General features: G+C 36.5%; 1 protein-coding gene across 3 annotated transcripts in view; it reads left to right on the top strand.

Annotated features, from left to right (window-relative positions):
- Positions 1–661: 661 nt before the first annotated feature.
- Positions 662–24674, top strand: part of HACE1 (HECT domain and ankyrin repeat containing E3 ubiquitin protein ligase 1) — a 115980-nt gene continuing 91967 nt past the window's right edge. Inside the window, exons 1-6 of one of the 3 annotated variants that reach the window (XM_065911530.1) lie at positions 662–873; positions 6389–6443; positions 7511–7600; positions 8374–8478; positions 14513–14588; positions 20777–20908. In XM_065911530.1, coding sequence (XP_065767602.1) covers positions 798–873; positions 6389–6443; positions 7511–7600; positions 8374–8478; positions 14513–14588; positions 20777–20908 — 534 coding nt within the window. In that variant the 5' untranslated portion in view covers positions 662–797. Of the gene's footprint in view, positions 874–6388; positions 6444–7167; positions 7316–7510; positions 7601–8373; positions 8479–14512; positions 14589–20776; positions 20909–24674 lie in introns of those variants that run through there. The other 2 variants (XM_065911531.1, XM_065911533.1) reach the window with 2 other exon arrangements.

Below are 24674 nucleotides of genomic sequence, written 5' to 3' on the forward strand. Positions count from 1 at the left end.
CATCACCAACTCGATGGACATGAGTTTGAGCAAGCTCAGGGAGTTGGTGATGGACAGGAAAGCCTGGCTTGCTGCTGTCCATGGGGTCGCAAAGAGTCGGACACGACTGAGCGACTGAACTGAACTGAATGAAGGAAAAAGTATATTCTGCGTTTGCATTTCTTTGACTTTATGATTGTTTAAATCTGACATATGAAAATGTACCATTTCAAAAGTTCCTGTATCTGAAAAACCTACCAATACTTGCATGATTGAGGATGAATTTTTATTTTATTTTTTAAAGAACAATTGTGCAAATCCCCAATCGGCTATATAATGGAGTTGAAGGGAGCTGCTCGCGTAAAACTTTGTGGAGCAGGAAAAGGGGGCGTGAGAACACGCTGCTATTTTCCCCAGGAGCTTGCGGGTACGCCCAGGCTGCGCACGGGTTCCCGCACACACCGCTCTACCCCGGCGTCTGCGTGGTGGAGGCGTGGAGCCACGGGCGCAGCGAGCGTGGCTCCGCCCCGGGCGCGCGGCCCCAAACTACTGCTCCCAGAAGGCTGTGCGAGCCGAGAGGGGAGCGGCGGCGGCGGCCGCAGGAAGGGCGAGAGCGCCGGCTTCGTCGGCGGGTGTCTCCTCAGTCGTCGGACCGACAGCCCCCGGACGGAGGCCGCGGCCCGAGCTTTCCCCGCAGCCCAGGGAGTTAGTCCGGGCGAGCCGGCACCACCGCCCGCGGGACGGGCGCGGGGCGGGATGTAGGGCTCCGAGCGCGGAGGCCGCGGGCGGGCTGGGGGAGCGCGGAGGGCGCGCCGAGGATGGAGAGAGCGATGGAGCAGCTCAATCGCCTGACGCGCTCGCTGCGCCGCGCGCGCACCGTGGAGCTGCCCGATGGTGAGCGGGCCGCGGGGCGGGGGCCGCCGGGTGCGGGACTCGGGGAGCTGCGGGCGGTGGGGGAAACTAGCCGAAAGCTGAACAAACGCCCACGTTCACCTTCCTTGGCAGGGAGGGGCCGGTCCGGGACCCCTGGCCCCCTCTCGGCCGCCTCTCCCGCCCCGGGCAGGTGGAGTTTGTGGGAGGGGCCCGGGCCGTGCGCGTCCTGCCGCTGGAAGGAGCAGGACTTGAAGGAAGTCTCTCCAGACTATCGGTTAGGGGTTTCGGAGAAGGAGCAGAAATATCATCCGGATGGCGGAGACCCGGATTCAGAAGACGGCATAGTTGTTGGCCTTTTTCCATTCGCTGCCTGGAAATGCAGGGGAGGTGGGGTAGAGAGATCCCACCCCGCAACCCGCGTAGTGTCGTTTACTTTAAGCTGCTGAGGGTCATTAAGCGGGCTTTTCTTTTTCAACGTGTAGAGCACCGCTTATTTTTACAATAAGCCGATAAATAAAAGGATGTCAAATATCAAACGTGTACTTGAAATGCTTGTTTGTTTACATGTGTTACACTTTAATATGCATATCCACTTCATCATTTATTCATCAGACAGGTTGGGGCTACGGTGCTTCTACAAAGGAGTAGGCATGATCCTTGTAGTTTAGTAATTTTTAGTTAAGTGTGTAAGAGTTCCTTCGGGATAGGTAGCACAAAAGTAATAAAAGGTGAGAAAGCCGTTTTGTTTGCAGCCTCATGAACGGTTTAGTGGTATTGTGAGAGCCCTGCTGCCTCTAAGAGGCTTTTGATTGTGTACTCGCAACTGAGAGAAAGGGTGGCAATTATGGCTGGTGATTTGTTTTTCTTTTTAGTGCATTGTGTTAGTTTATATCCGCCCCTGCCCCCGCCCGGAAACTTTCTTTGAATTGCTGCTGGAGCAGTGATTTTTAAGTTAGGGAAGGAGACCTTGGCACAGAGTCATCAGAGAAATGTGAACTGGGGCCCTAGGGATGATTTCCCTGAAAAGGTTTTCCCTTGTTTCTACCTAAGATTCAGAACAGCAAAATTTGAGTCGACTGTTTCTGAAAAGTAAGTTTGTACTTGGTACTTTGCTAGTATAAAGTAACAGACTGAAAATAATCCCGATGTTAGGAACAAGACTTTTGCCTTCAGCTTACTCTTTCTCTGTTTTGTTTCCACTTTGAGTCCATTTTTTAAGTGCTTACTCATTTCTCACAGATTTTTTGGTGTCTGCTGCTGTGTGTATAGTTTCATTGACAGCAATTTGTATTGCTCAGCTTAAGTCTCTCTCTCTCTCTTTTTTAACATAAATGTGACCTAGAATACTTGGATAATATATCCTGGTTTTAAAGGTAGTATGTTTTCATTGTAGAAAATCTTGAAAGCAAGAAAAATAATCTATTATTTCTCACCCAGTAATAAACAATGCCTAGTATTTTCTTGAGTTCTTTCTATTATTATTTCTTTCTATACCAAATTAAGATCATACTGCATATAGTCTTTTGTTCTGCTTTTAGAAAGCATAACGCTTTTTATATCTTTAAACATGCTTAATGATTTTTTAGGCTTTCATATGATTATATGTAACAAACATTAAATCTAATTTTTTATAATAGATTTTATGAGGAACAGCTTTGATTTTTAAATCTTAGTATGCCTTTATGATTATTTCCTTAGGATTATTACATAGAAGAATATAGATGTAATTATATCAACATTTTAAAGACTAGGTATCAACCTCTCAAGTTACTCTCTGGAACAGAAAGTTCCACTGACAGTCTTGAGAGTCCCTGGACACTAGAGTAATGAAAAACAAAACTTTTCTGCGTGTTGCTTACATTTGTTTTTCTTTGATTATAATGAGTTTGCTCATCTTGTTTTAAAATTGTTCATCAATTTTGTCCCCAAATTCTGATGAATCTTTTTGAATTCTTTGAGATTGGCTCTTTCAAGTGCGCTCGGGCAGGCATGCGTGCATGTGTGTGGATGTGTTACATCCAGATTGTTGTGCTTACGTTTTAAGGGCTGAACAGAATTTCTGAGATCTATCTAAATTTAGGAAATAATCAAATATTTGTCTTGCCTTGTTAGAATTCAGTTATTAATCATTTAATTGGAATAAATTATTAAGGTTGGCGTTTTTAATCAGACTTCACTCTAAAGTTAACTTTGTTGCATAGGATTAAACTGCAGATATTTACTGAATTGGATACTGGGAGGACATATTTATGTTCCCTTGAGATGATGAAAACCTGAGTAGTCCCACTAAGTAATGGAGTGCAGGTATTAGGCAGGGCTAACAGGAATCTCATGAGATAGGAAGTAAGGGGAAACAATGATTTTAGGGATGTAGATTCTCAGTGCACTTTAAAACGTTGGCTTATATCGTTCATTTATGTGGGAAAAAAAATCTTAAACTACTGCATTCACAATGAATGTAATTTGTTTAATAAAATAATAGAACTTGAGCCCACTGGAGTATATGCTTGAATGATGATTAGGATAATTACCAATTAAAAAAAATTCTCTTCCATTTTATGGTTTGAGGAGAAAATTGAATATAGCATAGTGAATCTGAGCTTTCTGTTCTTTGAGGTTTTCCTTTAAATAGTTTTCTGCAACTATTAATAAAAATGGCCAGCCAAAGTATCTAATAAAGTGAGAGAAAGTTTAGTCTTACCACTCTTGAGTGAGAGAAAGTTTAATGAACTTTCATTATATACCTAATTCTCAGGATTTCTTTATGAGTGTGGAGAAGGAAGCACCTGACAGCAAATTTTATTCAGCATTTTCTTAGTATTTGCTGGAGAGTCTCCTAGCATCAGAGTTGTGGTTCTATTTGTGTCTTCATACCTTTTAGTGTATGTAAGCTATATTTTTAAAATAAGGTTAGGTATGACTTAAAAATAAGATCTATCTAAATTTTATCTAAATAAACACTGTAAATAAACCCATGTGAACTTATGATGTTCACTTAAAATTGTGTACTATCTTGTTATATAAGTTTAAATTCACAAATAAAGATGGTTCTTGTTTATGACTTTATTATGGAGTGACTTAATTGAAATTGTCTTGATTTTTGGGGGCAAGTGTTTTATAAGAGAGAAAGAGTGTTGTCATGCTGAGGGAGGCTTAGTCCAGTGTTTTTTCAACTCCTGTTGGTGATAGGGAATGAGAATGATTTAGTGATTGCAGTTAGCGTTTTGAAAAAATTGAAATAGAAGAGAATAAAACAGACTGTATTGTACATGTCAAGAATAAGTATTGTAGACCTTTTGGTTATTTATATGTAGTGTATGTATACTGTGTGCACTGTAAAATTTTTCCAATGAGGGCTTTGGAATCAGCCAGCTTTGAATTCCGGTTTAGGCACTTAACGCCACCATCACATACTTATTGCTTAACTAGTGCTTCAATTTTCTAATTTGCAAAATGGGGACAATACTAGTACCTACTTCATAATGTGCCTGTGAAGATAAAAGAGATGATGCATTTGTATGTGAAGTGTTTAGAACAGTGCCTTGAAGATAATGGTTTAAAACATGTTGGCTGTTAGTTATTAATAGGATTCCTTGGTTATTAACTTTATTTTTATAGTGAAAGAACTGTTGCATTTGCACACTGGACTTGTGAAATTTACTGGGACTAAATTGTTCTTCATGTTTGTACTCAAAAATAGTTAAAATAATGAACAAAAATGTGCAGAAATGGTAACTTCTGTTCTATAAATACTTCAAGATATATTTCTAAATATGTTTTTTCAAGCATAATCACAATACCATTATTAGAGCCAACACAACAGTAATTTTTAATTCTCATCAAATACCCAGTTCATCATATTCAGTTTTCTCCTCTCAAAAGTATACAGTTGATTTGTTTGAATCAGTACCCGGTCATAGTCCACACCTTAATTACATTTGGTTGACTCATCTCTTAGGGATCTTTTAGTAACTTTTCCTTTTTTTTTTTTTTTTTTAAACTTTCCATTTTTAAGTAATTTAGGCTTACAGAAAAGTTGTATAAGTACTACTCAGTTCTTGTATACCCTTCAGCCAGCTTTCCCTCATGTTCACATCTTATACAACCGAAGTACAATGATTAAAACTAAGGAGTTAATATTGGTGTGTTGCTATTAGCATTTAAGACGTTTATTAGAGATATTTATTAGAGACATTACAGACGTTTATTAGAATGTCAGGAGTTTTCCTACTAACGCCTTTTTTTCTATTTTAGGATCCAATCCAGGATACCACATTGCATTTAGTTGTCATGTTTCCTTAGCCTCCCTTGAACTGTGATAATTCTAATTTTTCCTTGTCTTTCATGGTCTTGAAACTTTTTTAAGAGGACTGATCAGGTATTTTGTGGAATTCCTCCTAATTTGGATTTGTCTAATGTTTTCCCATGAGTAGATTAATGTTAAAGATTTTTGGCAAGAATACTGTGAAAGTGATATGCTCTTCTCAGTGGAAACTCAAGCACTGTGAAATATTGATATATATTATTTCTGGTGATGTTACCCTTTTTGAGTTGATTAAGGTGATATCTGGTGGGTTCTCCCCTGTAAATTCACTATTTTTCCTTTGTAATTAGTATTTGGGGGAGATGCTTTGATATGCAAATACTCTTTCTCAAACTTTAACTCATTAATTTTAGCACCGCTATTAACTTTTTAAGGACTAAATGGGATGTATCAGGGTTATTCATTGTAAATAGCTTACTAAAAAAAATGAAGCTCTAAAATGCATTGAATTGAGGAATGACCACTGCTGCTGCTGCTAAGTCACTTCAGTCATGTCCAACTCTGTGCGACCCCATAAATGGCAGCCCACCAGGCTCCCACGTCCCTGGGATTCTCCAGGCAAGAACACGGGAGTGGGTTGCCATTTCCTTCTCCAGCACATGAAAGTGAAAAGTGAAAGTGAAGTCACTCAGTCGTGTCCACCTCTTTGTGACCTCATGGACTGCAGCCTACTAGTAATATATAAAAGTAAATGCAAACACTGGCTGAAATTTACATAACTACTGCATGAGATCATAGGTGTTACTGACTTTTAACTTCTTTTGAATCATTTCTGTGAATTCTATAAAATATGAAAACGTAAATTAAGTGATAAGTAAAAGTAAGACTTTAAATCTGTTTTATAAAAACTTCTAAAAATTTCTTATGTTACAGTATTGACACGAGGCAACTATTATGAACTATTATGTATATTTAAGTTTTAAATTTATTTTAGCATGTATATCTTTTTTTTTTTAGCATGTATATCTTTGATATTCATATATACTTAAAATTCCTCCAAAATCTTAGTAGGTATGGTGAAACATTCTACATTTTTGCAAATAGTATGTGTAATACTTCTGGTGTTTTGCACTGTTCATAATTAACTTCCACTTCTCCTAGTGTTTTGTTTAGAGTTAAGAAAACTTTAAAATAGTCGTAAGTATCACCCTTTGGAAGAAACAGGAGATAAATTAATTCTTTTTTCTGTTTTTTTTTTTTTTTAATACTTAGATAATGAAACTGCTGTTTATACATTAATGCCAATGGTAATGGCTGATCAACACAGGTGAGTGCCTATTTCAGAAATTTATATTTTTTAAGAATAAGAATATATTTTTAAGAATATGAATTTACCTAAATGTTGCCTGTATAAACATGGACACAGAGTTTGGACATTTTGACCTGGGGCAAGTTATTTACCTCTGTTATAATTTGCTGTCTGTGAAGTAAGAAACAAGATTTTCCAAGTTCTTTATCAACTATAATAATCTATGGTTAGACATTTTCTTTAATTTTTAAAAAAATTTACATATTTTATTGAAGTATAGTTGATTTACAGTGTTGTGAAGAGATTTTCTAAATGAATAGTCAGAAATTAAAATAACTATTTGCTTGGTTACTGACACTGGAAAATATGGTTTCTGTCAGAGGTTACTTTACTACTGACCTTTGTAGCAGAAAATTAGGCCTGATGGACAACTTATTCCTTAATATTTTACTATTTTGAAGTTCTTTTCTTTAAATATTCTTTTTATTAATGTAGCATTGACACTTTTTTTTTAAAAGGGCTTGTGTGAGATACAGTTGTCTGGCTATGTGATGAGGTGTGACTTGAACAGACAACTCTGCTGTGGTTAGCCATTGGGTAGTTTGGTATGAGGAGAAAGAGACACTATATTTTGAAACAAGTTTAAAATAGAAATGATTCTTTTATTTCTTGCTTTGAAATTCCTGTCTGATATAATTAAAATGTTTGTCTCATTTTTCTTATTTGACCAAAATTAATATAGATAGGCTCAACTTTCTGCAAAGGGAGCAGCCAGCCCAACTGTCTTTTTTCTCAAGAATCTAGTGGGAGCTGAAACCAACTTAGGTGTCCTCAGAGCAGGTGACATAGTCAGAGCGGCAGATGAGGAACCCTTCAGCACCAGTTTATAGGTGAGGGCAGTTGAATTTTGGATGATGCTGCACTGGCTGCCGTGCTCTGCTTAGAGAGTAGTGCCTTGTTTTTTGGCTGATGTGAGACAAAACCTTTTGAATAGTTGGTAAGGGTAACACTAAAGAGCTATTAAGTTGAGTTATTATGTTTTTAAAAACTTTTTTTTTTAAACATTGACTCTTCTTTTTGTATAGGTCTGTTTCTGAACTACTATCAAATTCAAAGTTTGATGTCAATTATGCATTTGGACGTGTGAAAAGAAGCTTGCTTCACATTGCAGCAAAGTAAGACTATATATTTTGGATTAAGCTATGGTCTAAAGTAATGGTCAGTAAGCTTTGAAGCAGTGTGATTCCATAGTAGTTATGGAGAGATGAGAACAGACAGCTGAGGGGTTCTTTGTCTTGTTGGGGCCGTAGTGTGCCACGCTTGCATCCTTTCTCTAGATAGTTTTTTAATTTTGGGATTGGATTCAAGTCATGTCTGATGTTTTCGCTTGTCCTAGATCAGATTAGAGGAGGTTAGGCATGGTGTTTATCTTTCCTGGATATACTTAAGAGGGTACATTCATCACAATTTTACTTTTATCCCACCAATGTAAGATTTTATATGCTAATTGCATGTGAAGTTGTTGGCTTTATACTTTTTTCTTAGGTGTGACAATGATTTTTATTCATAATGTTCCAGTGTGTAATCAGTTTGTTGATATCATCTTTTGGGATATAGGTAGTGCTAATTCTCCCTAAATAAAATTGATTTTTCCATATAAATTTGGCTTCTGGAAGGCCAAAAGTTGAGAGTATTATATGGCTTCTTTTATGTGCTAATGCTACTTTATTTTGTTTCATATGAACTTCTCAAATACTTCATAGATTTCGTAGTAGAATGTGCCATCTTGAAAGTAGAGGTTATTTACTCCTTGTGACAGGAGTTAAATTGTAGGTCAATATGGACCCCCAAAATAATGTGTTTAATAGAGCTTTTTGTTTTTTAATTAAGCTTTGTCAACTATGGCTGTAGGTTAAATGCATCTGAATTGTTCTTAATATTGTTTTAGTTGTGGATCGGTGGAATGCTTGGTTCTGCTTTTAAAGAAAGGAGCAAATCCTAACTATCAAGATATTTCGGGCTGTACACCTCTTCATTTGGCAGCTAGAAATGGGTAAATATTTTTTCTTGAGTAGCTTAAGTTGGATTATCAGTTATGACATAGGAAAGCACTCTGCCTTCATTTGGTAATTTTTTTCCCCCAATATTTGCCTTGGGAAGAGGGTCTTGAATTTTTATGTTATCCTTTTAAATAACTATAATAATATCAATAATTTATTAAGTTGTTCACTAATATTTTTCTTCTTAAATATGTGTTTATCAGAGTTTATTTTTACTTATAATGACATTTTTTAAAAAGCTTAATTTTCACCTCTTTTTTTCAGTGTCCTTTTTCCTGCTGTTCTTTTGCCACGTCTGACTCCATAACTTATTTTCCAAATTGTTTAGTTAATTTTATTAATGCAATTAAAGACAGAATAAATATATTTTACCTAGTTTATAATTATTTGTGAATGAGCGTACTAACTCATTGTGTGCTGTTTTAAACCCTACTGTACTTTTTTATGGATTTCTCCTTTTTTGTTGACAATTTCACAGTCATATCTGTTTCTGCCTCTACAACATTTTTCACTTCTTAAAATTCTCTTGGATTGAGAAACTGGACCAAAATGGTTGGAATTATGTTTACAATAAAAATAAGTAGTTTTTGATTCAGAGTTTAAGGAACTTTCAGAAAACTTCTCTTTGAAAAATATTTCTATGTGTTTATTCTTTTGATTACTCTGGAAAGTATTTTTGTTGCCTGTTTTGAACTGAAATTCTGGGTAGTTAGGGTGGCTGCCTAAGTGAGATAGATATGGGGCTAAAATTGCCCACTTTATCAATGTGAAACCAGATTTTTTCAGACAAGGATTAAAGTGGAACCAGTAAAATAAGAATGATAGTGATATCTAGGTTGGACATGGGAGAGGCGTAGTCTTTGACCCTGTCTGGTCTGTTCCATTTCCTGATTTAGCATGTGAACCAGTTTAGTTGTCCATGTTGTGAAAGACAACATGCTGGTTAAGCAGTTGGTTTTTATCATAATTGGCCACACTAGGTATGTTGTGGGGTGTCAGAGCCAAGGTTAGAGTAAACAGAGTAGACATAGAGCATTGGAGTTGGAAAGAGTCGGACACGACTGAGTGAACGACAGCAAGAGTAAATCACTGGTTCTTTTGCTGCACTGATCTCAGGTCTAGATCCATTATCCCGTGTGTTGCTAGGTTAGTGACAAAGCTCTTTTTAGAAGTTGCATATAAAAAATTGTCTCAACAACTGTAAATGGAAGGACAGGTTGGTGCACAGCAGGGATAAAACGCCTACTCCTGCTGTAGTAGGGGACTTTCATTTAGGAGACGATTGCTTCCCGTCCCCCCCCCCCTTTGTTGAAGTATAATTGGCAAATAAAATTATAAATATAGTGTACATCATGATTTTATCTGTACATTGTGAAGGAATTTCTCCCATCCATCACCTCAAATATTTATCTTTCTTTTTTTGGTGAGACATTCAATTTGGAGACCATTACATTTTAAAGATGAAAACATATGACATATTATTTCATAATTCACATGGCAAATCAGTCAAGAGAAAAGGAATAAGAGTCCATAACCCTTACATAGCATCTAACTTCGATGCATTTCATTCCTATGAAGATTACTTTTGATATTCAGTACATAACTATTTTGTTTTTTATTTATTAAATGGGTGCCTTGTACAGCTTAGGGGCACCTTGTTCAACTTAAAAGCTACTTGTTCCTGTTGCTTTTGATGGTTTCAGAAAACGTTTTCTGGTGTGATTTCTCTACAAGTTCAAGTTTGTTTAGACTGAAGCAGAAGTCATAGGTGAATTATGCCCCTTTGGCTGGCCCATCTGATTTGTGGGATTTTTTGTTTTGTTCCCTCATCTGTTATTGTCAGAAAGGTAGAGTATTTCTCTTGGCCAGCTTTAGAGTTTCTATCTTCAGCCATCAGTGCTGGGTATGTTAGTACTAAATTGCCTTCCTTTCTAGTGGAAGACCCCTTAAGTTGCCTCAGAGCACTTGGATGACTGGTCCCTCTGTCCTTCGGGTTACCATAAACTTATAATTGTTGCAGTATCCAGGCAGGAAAGTTGTTGCTTCCTGTACAGTAGGATCCAGCATTGCTCATGATTGTATGAGAATTTTAAAAGAGAAGACTTAAAAATTATTGTGTATCTTTAGGTTGCGTATTGGTCAGTTTTGAAACATTTTTTCACTGTTTTTCTTGAGCTAGATTGTGAGCTCATAAAGGGTAGAGCTCATGTATTAGTTAATATTTTAGCTCCAACCTAAGCAAAAGAGGTGAGCACTTAATGGGTCTTTCTGATTTACTCAAGGTTATGGAAAATAGTAGTGATGAATGTTAAGTACGAGAAAGGATGTATTATACTCGCATAGTGCCCTGTACCTTTTGCAGTTCATTTTGGGAGGGGGAGCATTATGTTTTGCTGCTTCTCTTCAACAAACCTCTGCCCTAAACACTTCTTTGGAACACTTTCCCTGACACAATCCTACCTAAGTGTTTATTTTGATAATAGGCCAGCGGTCCACATCAGGCTTCTGAATAGATTTTAGAAGTCCCACATTATGGGTGCCATCACACACACACACAGGCATAATTTAAACAATGTAAAATTAATTTTAATAGGATTTTGTGGTCTGTTGCCTCACAGTTATGAAGATTTTATTTCCTAAGATTTTCATAACTGTATTTGATGAAAAAAATTTGTAAACGTTTAAACTTTTAAGTTTACTGAGAGCTTTACTTTCTTTGATTAAAGTGCTGATTTTAGTTGAATTTAACTTCATTTTAGAAATAAAGAGTCATAACAGGAAAAGTAATTTGTTTTCTTTTAAAAGGTTTATTCAGTTAATAGCAATTATAACTATTATATATACAGAGGATGAGATGGTTGAATGGCATTGCCGGCTTGATGGACATGAGTTTGATCAAGCTCCAGGAGTTGGTGATGGACAGGGAATCCTGGTATGCTGTAGTCCATGGGGTCACAGGTCGGACACGACTGAGTGACTGAACTGATAGCTTATTTTAAGATTGAATAATTAGTAATTAGTTAGCTATGCTTAGTATTGAGTTGATTAAAGAAATGTGATAGGGTATGAAGAAATTTATTATCAGAATAAATAGTTATTATATTACTTGTACTATGTATATTCTCTATATACTACATATTATTATATATGTATAGCATATTTGCAAAGGGTTCCTGGACCCAGTTCCAGTGTGTGTATGTGGAGGGGGGCAGTTGTAGGCTTCATCAAACCAACAGGCAAGTCTCGAATGACAGCAGTTTCCTAAAAGCCAGATCATATCTAACACTGTGATGTACCTTCAGGTAGAAGCAGATTCTGTTGGTCAAGGGCTCAGTCCTGTAGACCACTCTCCACTTCAGACGCCAGTTGCCAGGTCAGTTTCAAGTAGTTCTCTGACTGATTGGCTACAGATTGGAGGTTCTGCCATCCCCTTCCAACTCAGGATTCCTGTTGAGAGGGCAGGTTGTAGCTAGTACTTTTGACCAACTGGCTAGAAATCAGTTTCCCGTGATCCCTTTCTTGGGCTTGATTAATTTGCTAGAAGGGCTTGTGAACTCAGGAAAATTTGTTTGTTTACTTACTAGAGTACCGATTTTTTTTTTTTATAAGAGAGTATTAAAGGATATGAGTCAGTAACCATATGAAGAGATAGACACACTGGGTGAGATCTTGAACAAAGAGATTTGGGCATGGTCGCAGGTAGAAGCATTTTAGTTCCCCTCCATGAAAGCTCTTCCTGAAAGGGACAAAAAATTGTCCTTTTGGGTCTTTGTAGACATCATTACATAGTCATTATTGACTTAAATCATTGGCTGTTAGCAGCTGATTCAACCTCTGGTTGCTATCCCCTCCCTGGAAATAGGAGTAGGACTGAAAGTGCCCTCTAATATGTGGTTGATTCTCCTGGCAACCAGCCCCCACCGTTGGGTGGGACCCAAAAGTCACCTTCCCTGAAAGGTTTTCAGGAAAAGAGGCCCGTTGCTTTGAATTGTTTAGGGTTTAGAACTGTGAGCCAAGAAGTGTGGATTAAGACCAAATAAATATACAAATATATAAAAATATATATTCTTACTGTAAATCACAGTATCTCAGTATTCACATTAATACTATATGTACTATATATAGTGTGTGTGTATATCACTTTGTTTCCAAAGCATGAGTTTTCATTTAATTATTAATGAAGGAGAAATTGAGATAAACACTGAAGAGTGAGGAATGGATCAGGCTAGGAGAAAACATTGTGAGCAAAATGACAGGCAGTTCAAAAGGCAGCAACATACTTTTGTAGATATGTCTCCAAGTAAGATATACAGGTGTCCAGAACAAAAAAGGATGCTTAATATGCCTAATCAGGGAAATGCCAGTTAAAACTACCATGAGACACCAACTCAGATTCATTAGTATGGCTGTCAAAAAAAAAACATGACAAGTGTTGATGAGGGTGTGGAGAAATTGGACCCCTTGTGCTCTGTTGGTGGGAAAGGGAAATGGTACAGATGCTCTGGAAACTAGTTCATTGCTTCCTTAAAAATAGAATTATACTGTGATCCAGCAATTCCACTTCTGGGTATATACCCCCCAAAATTTCATGCAGAGTCTTGCAGAAATATTTGTATACTTGAATTCATAGCAGTATTATTCATAATAGCTAAAATAAAGGAACCTAAGCATCCATTTGCACATGAATGGATAAACTAAATATGTATATACATACAGTGGAATATTATTCAGCCTTACCTAAGCGCTAAGTCGCTTCAGCTGAGTTCGACTCTGAGCGACCCTGTGGATTGTAGCCTGCCAGGCTCCTCTATCCATTGGATTCTCCAGGCAAGAATACTAGAGTGGGTTGCCATGCCCTTCTCCAGGGGATCATCCCAGCCCAAGAATTGAACCTGTGTTTCTTATGTCTCCTGCATTGGCAGGCAGGTTCTTTACTACTAGCACCACCTGGGAAGCCCCTTAAAAGATAGGAAATTCTGTATCCATGTTGTATGCTGCAACATGGATGAGCCTTGAGGAGATTATGCTAAGTGAAATAAGCCAGTCAAAAAAAGACAAACTGTATGATTCCACTTCTTTGAGACATTTAGATAAGGGCAAATCGTAAAGTGTAGAGTAGTGGTTGCCAGGAACTAGCAGGAGAGGGAATGGAGAGTTAACTGTTTAATGGATGCAGAGTTTCAGAAAGCTGATAAGTGTTCTTGAGATGGATGGTGATGGTGGTTGCACAACAATATGAGTATACTTAATATTGCTGATCAAGTGATCAAATGTTAGTTGCTCAGTCGTATCTGACTCTTTGCAACCCCATGGACTGTAGCCTGCCAAGCTTCTCTGTCCATGGAATTCTCCAGGCAAGAATACTGGAGTTGGGTAGTCATTCCTTTCTCCAGGGGATCTTCCTGACCCAGGGATTGAACCCAGGCCTCCTGCATTGTAGGCAGATTCTTTACTGTCTGAGGCAGCAAGGAACCCTAATATCACTGAACTGTACTCTTAAAAATGGCTAAGATGATAAATTTACATTATGTGTATTTTACTACAGTAAAAAAGCTGAAAAAAAAATTAAGTGGGTAAGGGGATGAATAGATAGCCATTTTATTATTTTGTTATTTTTACAACTCTTTAAATATTATACAATCAAGAATATAGGATACAGCATTCATTGAGACATCATTTTACTCTGTCCATTCCACTTCCATTAGACTTATGAATGTCTTAGATTTCTAATGAAGATTACTATTTCAAGTATTCTGTCAACACTAGAAATTTCATAGCATTTTGAATGATGAATTTGTCCCAATGGCATTAAAACCTCATTGTGCCTTTTTTAAATCCTATTATCTTTGAATCATAGAAGCAATATTGTTTCCTGTGCTACATTTTTTTATTGAAATATTTATTTAAATATTGCAGATACAGGTTATTTGCTATCAATATTGAGTGTAGTTAATATTTCAGTTAAATAATTTTCATTTGTTTATTTCTCTAGTAACAGTTGTCTTTACTGTCTCTTTTTCTTTTCAGGCAAAAGAAATGCATGAGTAAATTATTAGAATACAGTGCTGATGTCAACATTTGTAATAATGAAGGTCTTACTGCAGTAAGTGCTAAGAGTTTTTGTCTGAGATTTTAGAAATACTTTTAGAAAATAATATCAAAAGTAATAGTAATACAAAGTGTAGTACAAATATTTCTGCAGTTATTTCTTTGTTGTAATTGGGAAGGTACAGAATGATTTCAGGTACACTTCTCAGCTAATTTATACCTATTGATGTTAAGGGTGAAATGTTTATACTTGGTTTGTTCTGAACTCAGCAAAATTATAAAAGTGAGGCAATAAGAATGAAGTGATCTTTGTTTGGTTATGTTGCCTATGCTGTCTCCCAACTACTGAGAAACAAAATTCATTGCCTCTAAGAGTCCTATGAGGAAAAAGCAGAGGAACATCAGTAAGAAAAACTGAAGGCAGTGGGTGAATTTCTTCACACAGGTGGCAGAGCCAGAGTGAAACATGTATCTTCTGTATCCATCTCAGGAAATGGAAGTGCTAATGGGTACAGGGCTTCTTTGGGAGAAATAAAATGTTCTAAAATTGATTGTAGTGATGATTGCACAACTCTGTGAATATACTAAAACCCAGGAAGCTGTATGCTTTAAATAGATGAATTGTAAGGCCTGTGAATTATATGCCATTTTATGTTAAATAAATGTACATCTACATTGTGACACTCTTAGCCTGAAAAAAAATAAACATTCTCTGTTTTTCTTTAATTTCTTTTTTCTTTTGAACTTTCTGTTCTGTATTGGGGTGCAGCCAGTTAACAGGGCTTCCCAGGTGGCGCAGTGATCAAGAGGCCACCTGCCAGTGCGAGTGGTGCAGGAGATGCAGGTTTACTCCCCGGGTCGGGAAGAGCCCCTCGAGTAGGGAATGGCAGCCCACTCCAGCATGCCTGAAAGATTCCATGGACGGAGGAGCCTGGGAGACCACAGTCCATGGGGCTGCAAAAAGTGAACATGACTGAGCAACCGAGCACACACACACATAGACGGTTGCCAGCGCTGTGGTGGTCTCAGGTGGACAGCAGAGGGATGCAGCCGAATGTACACCTGTGCCCTTTCTTCCCTCAGCCTCCCTCCCACCCCTGCTGCCACACAGCACTGCGCAGAGTTCCCAGTGCTACACAGTAAGCCCCAAGGGCTGTAAATACAGCATGTATACGTGACCAGCTCAAACTCCCTAAGTGTCCCTTCCCCTGGCAACCACAAGTTCATTTTGTAAGTCTGAGTCTCTTTCTGTTTTGTAAATAAGTTCATTTGTATCATTTCTTTCTTAGATTTCTTATATAAGGGATGTCTCGTGACATTTCTTTATCTGACTTGCTTCACTCAATATGACAGTCTCTGGGCCCATCCATGTTGCTATAAGTGGCATTATTTCATTCCTTTTAATGGCTGAGTAATATTCCATTGTATATATTTACCACATCTTCTTTATCCATTCCTCTGTCAGTGGACATTTAGGTTGCCTCCTCTCTTGGCTGTTGTAAACAGGGCTGCAGTGAACATTGGGATGCGTGTATCCTTTCAGATCTTGTTTTTCTCTGGTTATATGCCCAGGAGTGGGATTGCAGGGTCATATGGTAGCTCTATTTTTAATTTTTAAAGAAACCTCCATACTCTTCTCCATAGTGGCTGTACCAGTTTATATTCCTGCTAACAGTGTAGGTGGGTTCCTTTCTCTCCATACCCTCTCCAGCATTTATTGTTTGTGATTTTTTTGATGATAGTTATAGTTTTGATTTGCAATTCTCTAATAATTAGCAGTGTTGAACATCTTTTCATGTGATTATTGGCCATCTGTATGTCTTCATTGGAGAAATGTCTATTTAGGTCTTCTGTGTATTTTTTTAGTGAGTTGTTTCTTTTGATGCTGTTAAATGTCATAAGCTGTTCATAAATTTTGGAGACTAATCCCTTATCAGTCACAAATATTTGCAAATATTTTCTCCCAATTTGTTGGCTGTCTTTTCATTTGTATTTTTGTTTTCTTTGTGCAAAAGCTTTTGAGTTTAAGTAGGCCCCATTTATTTATTTTTTATTTCCATTATTCTGGGAGGTAGATCAAAAAGATGTTGCTGTGATTTATGTCAGAGAGTGTTCCGCCTTTGTTTTCCTCTAGGAGTTTTATAGTGTCTGGTTTCACATATAGGTCTTTAGTAAAATTCTTTTGACCTTCCTCCTCAGCTTCCAAATTTCTCACTCCACAGTCAGCTTTTCTCAGTTATTTTAATAGATTTAAAAATTTTGTTTCTCTAATTCTAAATAACATGCTAGTATTACTGCTTTTGACTTTTCAGTTTTAGGCATCACCTGTTGACTTTCTGGAATATAAAGTTAAGCGTTTGTTTTTTAGCCTTACCTCCTCTTATCCCATCATGTACAAGCACATTTCCCTCACACCCATCCAATAGAGCTGTAATTTTTGTTAGGTCATTTTTCAGTGTTTTAATTTTTTGGCTAAATAAAAACTGTTCATAGTCCAAAAAGTTTACTACAGTTGCTTTTTAGGGGTAGGGGGACGCTGTGTTTTGTGGCATGTGGGTTGTTAGTCCCATGACCAGGCATCATACCCGTGTCCCCTGCACTGGGAGTGCAAGAGTCTTAACCATTGGACTGCCAGGGAAGTCCCTGTAGTTGCTTTTCTTTCTCTCATAGCATTTTGTTTTTCATGTGATTAATAATTGTATTTTCAAAAATGAGATACTTGTAGATTCATATGCAGCTATAAGAAATAATACAAGGAAATCCTCTGTATATTTTGCACAATTTTTCCTCAATGGTAACATTTTATAAAACCATAGTATAATGTTATGACCAGGATATTGACAATGATACAATTTATGTTGTTTAGATTTCTCCAGTTTAACTTGTATCCATTTTTACCTGTTTATGTATGTATGTTAAGTTTTAGACAGATTTACTACCTTTATAGCTCTATGTGTCCACTACCGCAGTCAATATTCTTAGTGTTTCCAACTCCAAAAAGATGTTTTTTGTTTTCTTTTATAACCACACCTTTCCTTTCCTTCATCCCATGCCTAACCCTGGCAACCAGTAATCTGTTTTTCATTTCTAAAATTTTGTCATTTCAAGACTATAATATAAATTGAATCATACTAGGAATGGGCTTTTGTGTGCTCATCATATTTCATGGGGATGGATCTTGGTTGTGTGTATTAATAATTCATTCCTCTACACTGCTGACCAGTATTTCTTGGTGTAGAAGTACCACTGATGGTTTAACCATTCACCTGTTGAAGGACATCTGGGTTGTTTCCTGTTTGGGACTATTGTGAATAAAGCTGCCATGAACACAGTGTACAGGTTTTTGTGTGAACATAAAGGTTCCGTGTTTTAGGGAGTAAAATGCCCAGGAATACAGTTGATAGGTTGTATGGTAGTTTCATGTTTAGTTTTAAAATGCACTGGAAAGCTTTTCCAGGCTCACTGTTTCATCTTATACTCCCACCTGCAACGTATGAATGATCTAGTTTTCTGTCATTCTCGCCAGCATTTGGTGTTGTCACTGTATTTTATTTTAGTCATCTTGATAGGTATGTATGTAGTGATAATCTCATTGTGGTTTTAATTCATGTTTACCTAATTGCCAATGTTGAACAGCTTTTTGTGTGTTTTATTTGCCATCTGTATATCCTATTTTGTGAAATGAGTTCAAGTCATTTGCCCATTTTCTGTTTTTTTTTTTTTTTTTTTTTAATTGAATTGTTAGAATTCTTTGTATTTTGGAGATACCAAACCTTTGTCAGGTATGTGACTTGCAAATATTTTCTCCCAGTGTTTACTTTGCCTTTTAAAACTCTTAACTGGGTCTTTTGTGGTATGAAAGTTTTAAATTTTGATGAAGTTTAGTGTATCAGTTTTTACGTTTATGGATTGTGTTTTGGGTGTCAAGTTTAGGAACTCTTTACCTTGCTCTAGAGCCTGAAGATCTTCTCTTACCTTTTTCAAAAAGTTTTATAATTTTCCATTTTATATCTAAACCTATGATCTGATTTAAGCTAATATTTGTCTGTGATGCTTAAGTCAAGGCTCATTTTTTTATCTATGGATTCTAGTTACTTTCTCACTATTTGTTGTAAAGACTATATACTTCCTGTGTAAAATTAGCTTTATATCTCTCAAAAATGTTTTAGGCATACCTGTATGGGGTTATTTCTGGGTCCTCAGTTCTGTTGCAGTGATCTCTGTGCATTTGCCGTTATCACACTGTCTTGATTACTCTAGCTATAAGAGTATATAGTATTACTCTTACTATAAGCTATAGTAAGCCTTAATACCAGGTAGAGTAATGACTCCCACTGCATTTTGTCAGGATTGTGTTAGCTACTTTGGTTCTTTCACCCATCTGTATAAACTTTAGAATAAACTTGTCTGTGATGAAAAACCCTGCTGAGGTTTTTTTTAATTGGAATTGCATTAAGCCTATAGATCAATTTGGGGAGAACTGACATCTTTACTATGTTGAGTCTTCCAATCTGTAAACAGTATGTCTCTCCGTTTATTTAAATCTTTGATTTCTTTCATTAGAATTTTATGTTGCTCAGTGTACAGATCTTGTGCAAGTTTTAAGTGTATAGCTAGACATTTTATTTTCTTTGTAGCAATTGTAAATAACGTTATTTTTAATTTTGATTTCTGCATGTTTGTTGATAGTACATAGAGATACAATTGCTTTTTATGTATTGATCACATATCTTGTGACCTTGCTGAACTCACTTGATTAATTCAGGAGTTTCTGGTAGACTCCTTAGGATTTTCTACATAGATAATCATATCATCTGCAAATTAAGATAATTATGGCTTTTCCTTTTCTTCATATGTCTTTTCTGTTACTCCCTTCATTGCAACTCAAAATTTTGTTTTCTAAATGTGTATTGTCAATTCATTACTAGAGTTTCCCTGAACTTTGTAAATATCCTCATAACATATGTTTACTACCTTTCATCTTGAATAGTTTTGAGGGAGTCTCTTATGGAGACTGCTGTTAGATTTAAGTCATAATGGTGGATTTCTTGGCTTCCTGTACAGTGTTATTTGGAATATCTGTTCACCATCATCCTGGAGATGCCTTTGTCTTTCTCTTGTTTTGGGTTTTTATTTATATACATACCTTGGAGATACTGAGGTTCTGTTCCTGACCATGTTGATAAGATGAATGCTGCAGTAAAGCGAGTCACACACCTCTTTTGGTTTCCTAGTTCATATAAAAGTTATATGTAACCAAGAGACACTGCAGGGTGCTTGCTACCTCTTCTTGAGCTTTTGGGGAGTTCTGTGATCTCAACTTTCCTTCTTAGTGTTCTCTCTTACTGGCTTAGGGGTCATCTTTTTGTTCTGACAAAACAGACAAAAGCTTCCAAAATGTGTTGCTATTGTACTCTCTTCTGTTCTTTTTCTTAATGTGCATATTCATTTGCTCAGTAGTGTCCGACTCTTTGCAACCCCTTGGACTGTTGCCTGGGAGGCTGCTCTGTCCATGGGATTTTCCCAGCAAGAATACTGGAGTGGGTTGCCATTTCCTCCTCCATTTATCTTAATAGATCTGTTGCTTAAGAAAAAGTACCCTTTACTGACATTTCAGAGGTTTGGGAAGAAGTAGGAACTGGTGCTTGGGTTCAAAGCTACCATTTGAAAACAAGTTGCATGATTATATATTTTTAATGGATAAAAGGCAGATGAAAAATGCGTGGACAGGATAGACCAAAGTTATAGCATTATCTTTGAGTTGTAGACTTCTAGGTGTTTTATATTTTTTATCTTCCCCATATATGTTACTTATGTATGTTTTATGCATTACCTGTAAAATATAGGAAATAAAGAATATGACCCCTACTGTGTTGATTACTTTTTGACTTATGTTTGTTTCTGGGGAAGGGAAGACATTCAGTACCTCTTCTCTAGAGATAAACTATACATACAGTCCATGGTCATCTAAGAAGCAGAGTATTAGTGATCCTCAGTTTAGGATTTTTAATTACTTTGAACATTGAAATGCTTGATTTTGAAGTACATGACTGTGTAACCTACATCCTGATACATATTTTTCCCCCATTTAAAATATAAGAAAAAATTATATTGGCTTAAATTTTAATTTTAATCTTTGGTATGCATGTATTGCTCACAGTTGAGAAATAATTGAATTATTTATTTGCTGTTTTTATATGAAATACTCCTGCATAAATGTTAAGTAACTAAATGGCTGTACAGATACACTGGCTGGCTGTGAATGGGCGGACAGAACTACTCCATGACCTTGTTCAACACGTCAGTGACGTCGATGTTGAGGATGCCATGGGGCAGACAGCACTGCATGTGGCCTGCCAGAATGGTCACAAGACGGTAAATTAAGTCTCAAGGACTTAAGTTGCATGTGTGTTTTTTTTTTTAAACTTTGAATTCATGAGAAGTTTTTCACTGTGCATAATTGGAAACATAAAGCAAAAATCTTAAAACATTTTCTGCATCATGTGCACTTCTGATTAGTATATTCTGTGTGGATAAAAGAAACAGAAAATAGTGCTTTTAAATATGTCTAATGTAATCTGGACTTCAATTTTATTTTTGATTCATAGATTTATTAGCTGTATGTTTTAAATTTTAAATATTAACAAATGATTTAAATTTATAATGTTTATTCTGTTCTCGGTTTTATCAAACAACTTTTTCATATTTTTTTTGTTTATCATTTTCGTATTTTTACCATTAAGCCTCAAGTTTTGGAATTAGACCATGAAGAGAGTAAGCTCCAACTTTGCTTAAATAGTTCAACTTGGGTTATCATATTTTTTTACTCCCTTGGCATATAAGTACTATATAAGTACTAGAATCACAGCTATTTTCTTTCTTACTGTTGATTTCTAAAATCATGCATTTGTTTAATGGCAGAACTTTACTGTTATCCCTATGTATAAACATTTGGCTTTTTAAATTGCTAATAGTTTTCTTTCTCATTAGGAGACTGCTACCTTATTTAAAGATTGTTAGCTTAAGATTTTAGGTTGACTTTCTGCTTTTTATAATTTCGTATCCTGGTTACTTTCAGTTTTTTCCCACATTTAACATTATGGATAATAGAATATTATTTATTTGCTAACTAAAATAAAAAACCAACTGAAAACAAAAAAACACCATCGGAATCTACAAAGATAAAAAGTTTATGTTTATTATTTTGTACACATTCTGAGTCTGATGTTTTTGTTGGGAGAATTCTTGGTGGAATCTGGATTTCTGTCTTTGCAAGCACTTTTTTTTTCCTAACATGGGTTCAGGATGTTGGCTCCTGCATACCAAGATGCTTTATGTATGACCTCAATTCACAAAATATTGCACTTTAAGGTACTGAGCTCAAAGTTGACATTGTCATATGTTTAATAAGAGTTGGATAAAAGAGAGATATGAATTTCTTTTCTTTCCTGACACCACTTCTGAACACCAGTGTTCATTATTATTCTTTTGTCTTTTATCATCTGAAAACTTATTCAGTGTTTTCAGGATTATTCCTTTTCATTACTTTTTACTTTCTGCAAGTCAGTATTACTAAATTTAAGAAGTATTCTGAGTGGGGAAAAAAATCATCTAAAATATTCTAATCTTGACAGGCCCCAGTAAGCAATTGTTGCCTGTTAGAGTCCTGCTGGTAGCTCTTACTCAACAGAAAAGTACCTGCTTTAATATTAAACACTGCTGAAAAAAATGAGTGGCATATCATTTACTAAGATTGTAAACTGTATCTGTTGCCCAATAACTTGTGTAGTAAAAAGCTAAATTCAGATTAGGCATTATCTACAAAAGCTAATTTTACGTTCTTTGAGCCAGTGAAGAAGCAAAAATTACTCAGAAAACCTTGGTTCAAAACATGTGCATTACAGGGTGCACTGAAAATTTAGAATTGCCTACTGAAGTTATTGAAGAGTAGTTAGTATAAGTATAATACACTCCATATGGTTTACAACCTAAAGCAGGTGTGGTAAAGTAAGGGAGAATTGCTCATAGTCAGATGGCCTTTGAAGAACTGTATTTTCAGATTTATAGGTGGCTTGACTTCATGGTGGTGATGGGTTTCACAGGGTGAGATTTTGCAGATATAGTATAGGAGGACAAATATAAAAAGCCACGTTGACTTGTGGTTGATTGTATTAGTGAGTGAGGTTCCTTTCTGACATATTTGGTCCATTATAGTTACCTGCGAGGATCATACACAAAGGGACTGTTTAGCACTATTTTCTGATTCATTGTATATATTTTTAATCCTTCAATTAGGACAAGAAAGAATCTTGAAAAATTAGTCCATTTCCTAGCTTCCAGACGGAATTCCACCTCTAAAAATCTGTGTTGATAATTGTGTTAATATTACCTATTGTCATAATGTATTTGTGGGACCTGTTCAAATCTCAGTGGATGAGCATATTCTTTTATCTTACGTTGAATTTGGTTTAAGGGTTCTGAGATGTAAGTTATTATAGGATGTAGGGATTATTGATTTTGTTTTTAACTGCATATCTTTCCATAAGTTGAACAAAGTCTAATGCTTTGTCAGGATCAGCAAATGAAAATGGCCTTTGTGTTGTCTCAAAGTAGTTAACTTTTGCGTAAACTCATTAAAAGATCTTCAAAACTTATGTTCATGTAGACATATACCAGTCCACATAGGTTTTAGGATTCTATTTTTAAGTTTAGAATCAATACTATATGTTGATTATATATTTTATGGGGCTTCCCAGAAGGCTTAGTGGTAGAGAATTCACCTGCCAGTACAGAAGCCACAGGAGATGTGGGTTGGATCCCTGGGTTGGGAAGATCCCCTGGAGTAGTAAATGGCAACCCACTCCAGTATTCTTGCCTGGAAAATTCCGTGGACAGAGGAGCCTGGTGGACTGCAGTGCATGAGTCGCAAAGAGTTGGACAGGACTGAGCATACATACATCTTTTATAGAATAAAATGTAAAACTTTAGAGAGGGAAAGAAACTCCATTAAAAATATTTTTAAAAGCATATCAGCTCTTTTCAAATTAAAGAGGATGATATAAAGAAATGCTCTGAAATTTACCTTTTAATCTCATTTTAGGGAAAATCTGAAGCGTGCACTAAGAGCTCTAAAGCTTTGTAGAACTTTTAATTGAATACTGTATTCGTGCTTTGATGACACATAAATTATAGATTTACATTACCATTTTTTTGCAGGTAAAAGATATGGAAGAAAGATTGATTTTGTCATAATTAAGAAATTGGGTAATTTTTGACATAATTTCATATAGATGCATCTGTTTTGTTGGAGGTAAATCAAGATAAGGATCTTTTCATCCTCTTGCTGGAAGGAAGTGGTTTGGTCAGTTGAAGAGTACAATATGATTATTTTTCTCCTTGTGACATAATAGCATTATGATTTTAAACTACTTCAATTCTGACTCTTGGACCCCCTGGACTGTGCCAGGCTTCCCAGTCCTTCACTGTTTCCTGGAATTTGCTCAAATTCATGTCCATTGAGTCAGTGATGCCATCTAACCATCTCATCCTCTGCTACCCTCTTTTCCTTTTGCCTTCGGTCTTACCCAGCATCGGGATCTTTTCCAATAAGTTGGCTTTTTTCATCAGGTGACCAAAGTATTGGAGCATTAGCTTTAGCATCAGTCCTTCCAGTGAATGTTCAGGATTGATTTCCTTTAGGATTGACTGGTTTCATCTCCTTGCAGTCTAAGGGACTCTCAAGAATATTCTCCAGCACTGCATTTCAAAAGCATCAATTCTTGGGCACTCAGCCTTCTTTATGGTCCAATTCTCATATCCATATATGACCACTGGAAAAACCATAGCTTTGACTATATGGACCTTTGTCATCAAAGTGACATCTCTACTTTTAATATGCTGTCTAGGTTTGTCATGGCTCTTCTTCCAGGGAGCAAGTGTCTTTTAATTTCATGGCTGTAGTTCATGGCTGTAGTCAGCATCTGCAGTGATTTTGGAGCCCAAGAAAAGAAAATCTGTCATTGCTTCCACTTTTTCCCCTTCTGTTTGCCATGAAGTGATGGGACCAGATGCCATGATCTTAGTTATTTGAATGTTGAGTTTAAGCCAGCCTTTTTGCTCTCCTTTTTCACCCTCATCAAAA

Source organism: Muntiacus reevesi, chromosome 19, assembly GCF_963930625.1.
Source record: "Muntiacus reevesi chromosome 19, mMunRee1.1, whole genome shotgun sequence".
NCBI lineage: Eukaryota > Metazoa > Chordata > Mammalia > Artiodactyla > Cervidae > Muntiacus > Muntiacus reevesi.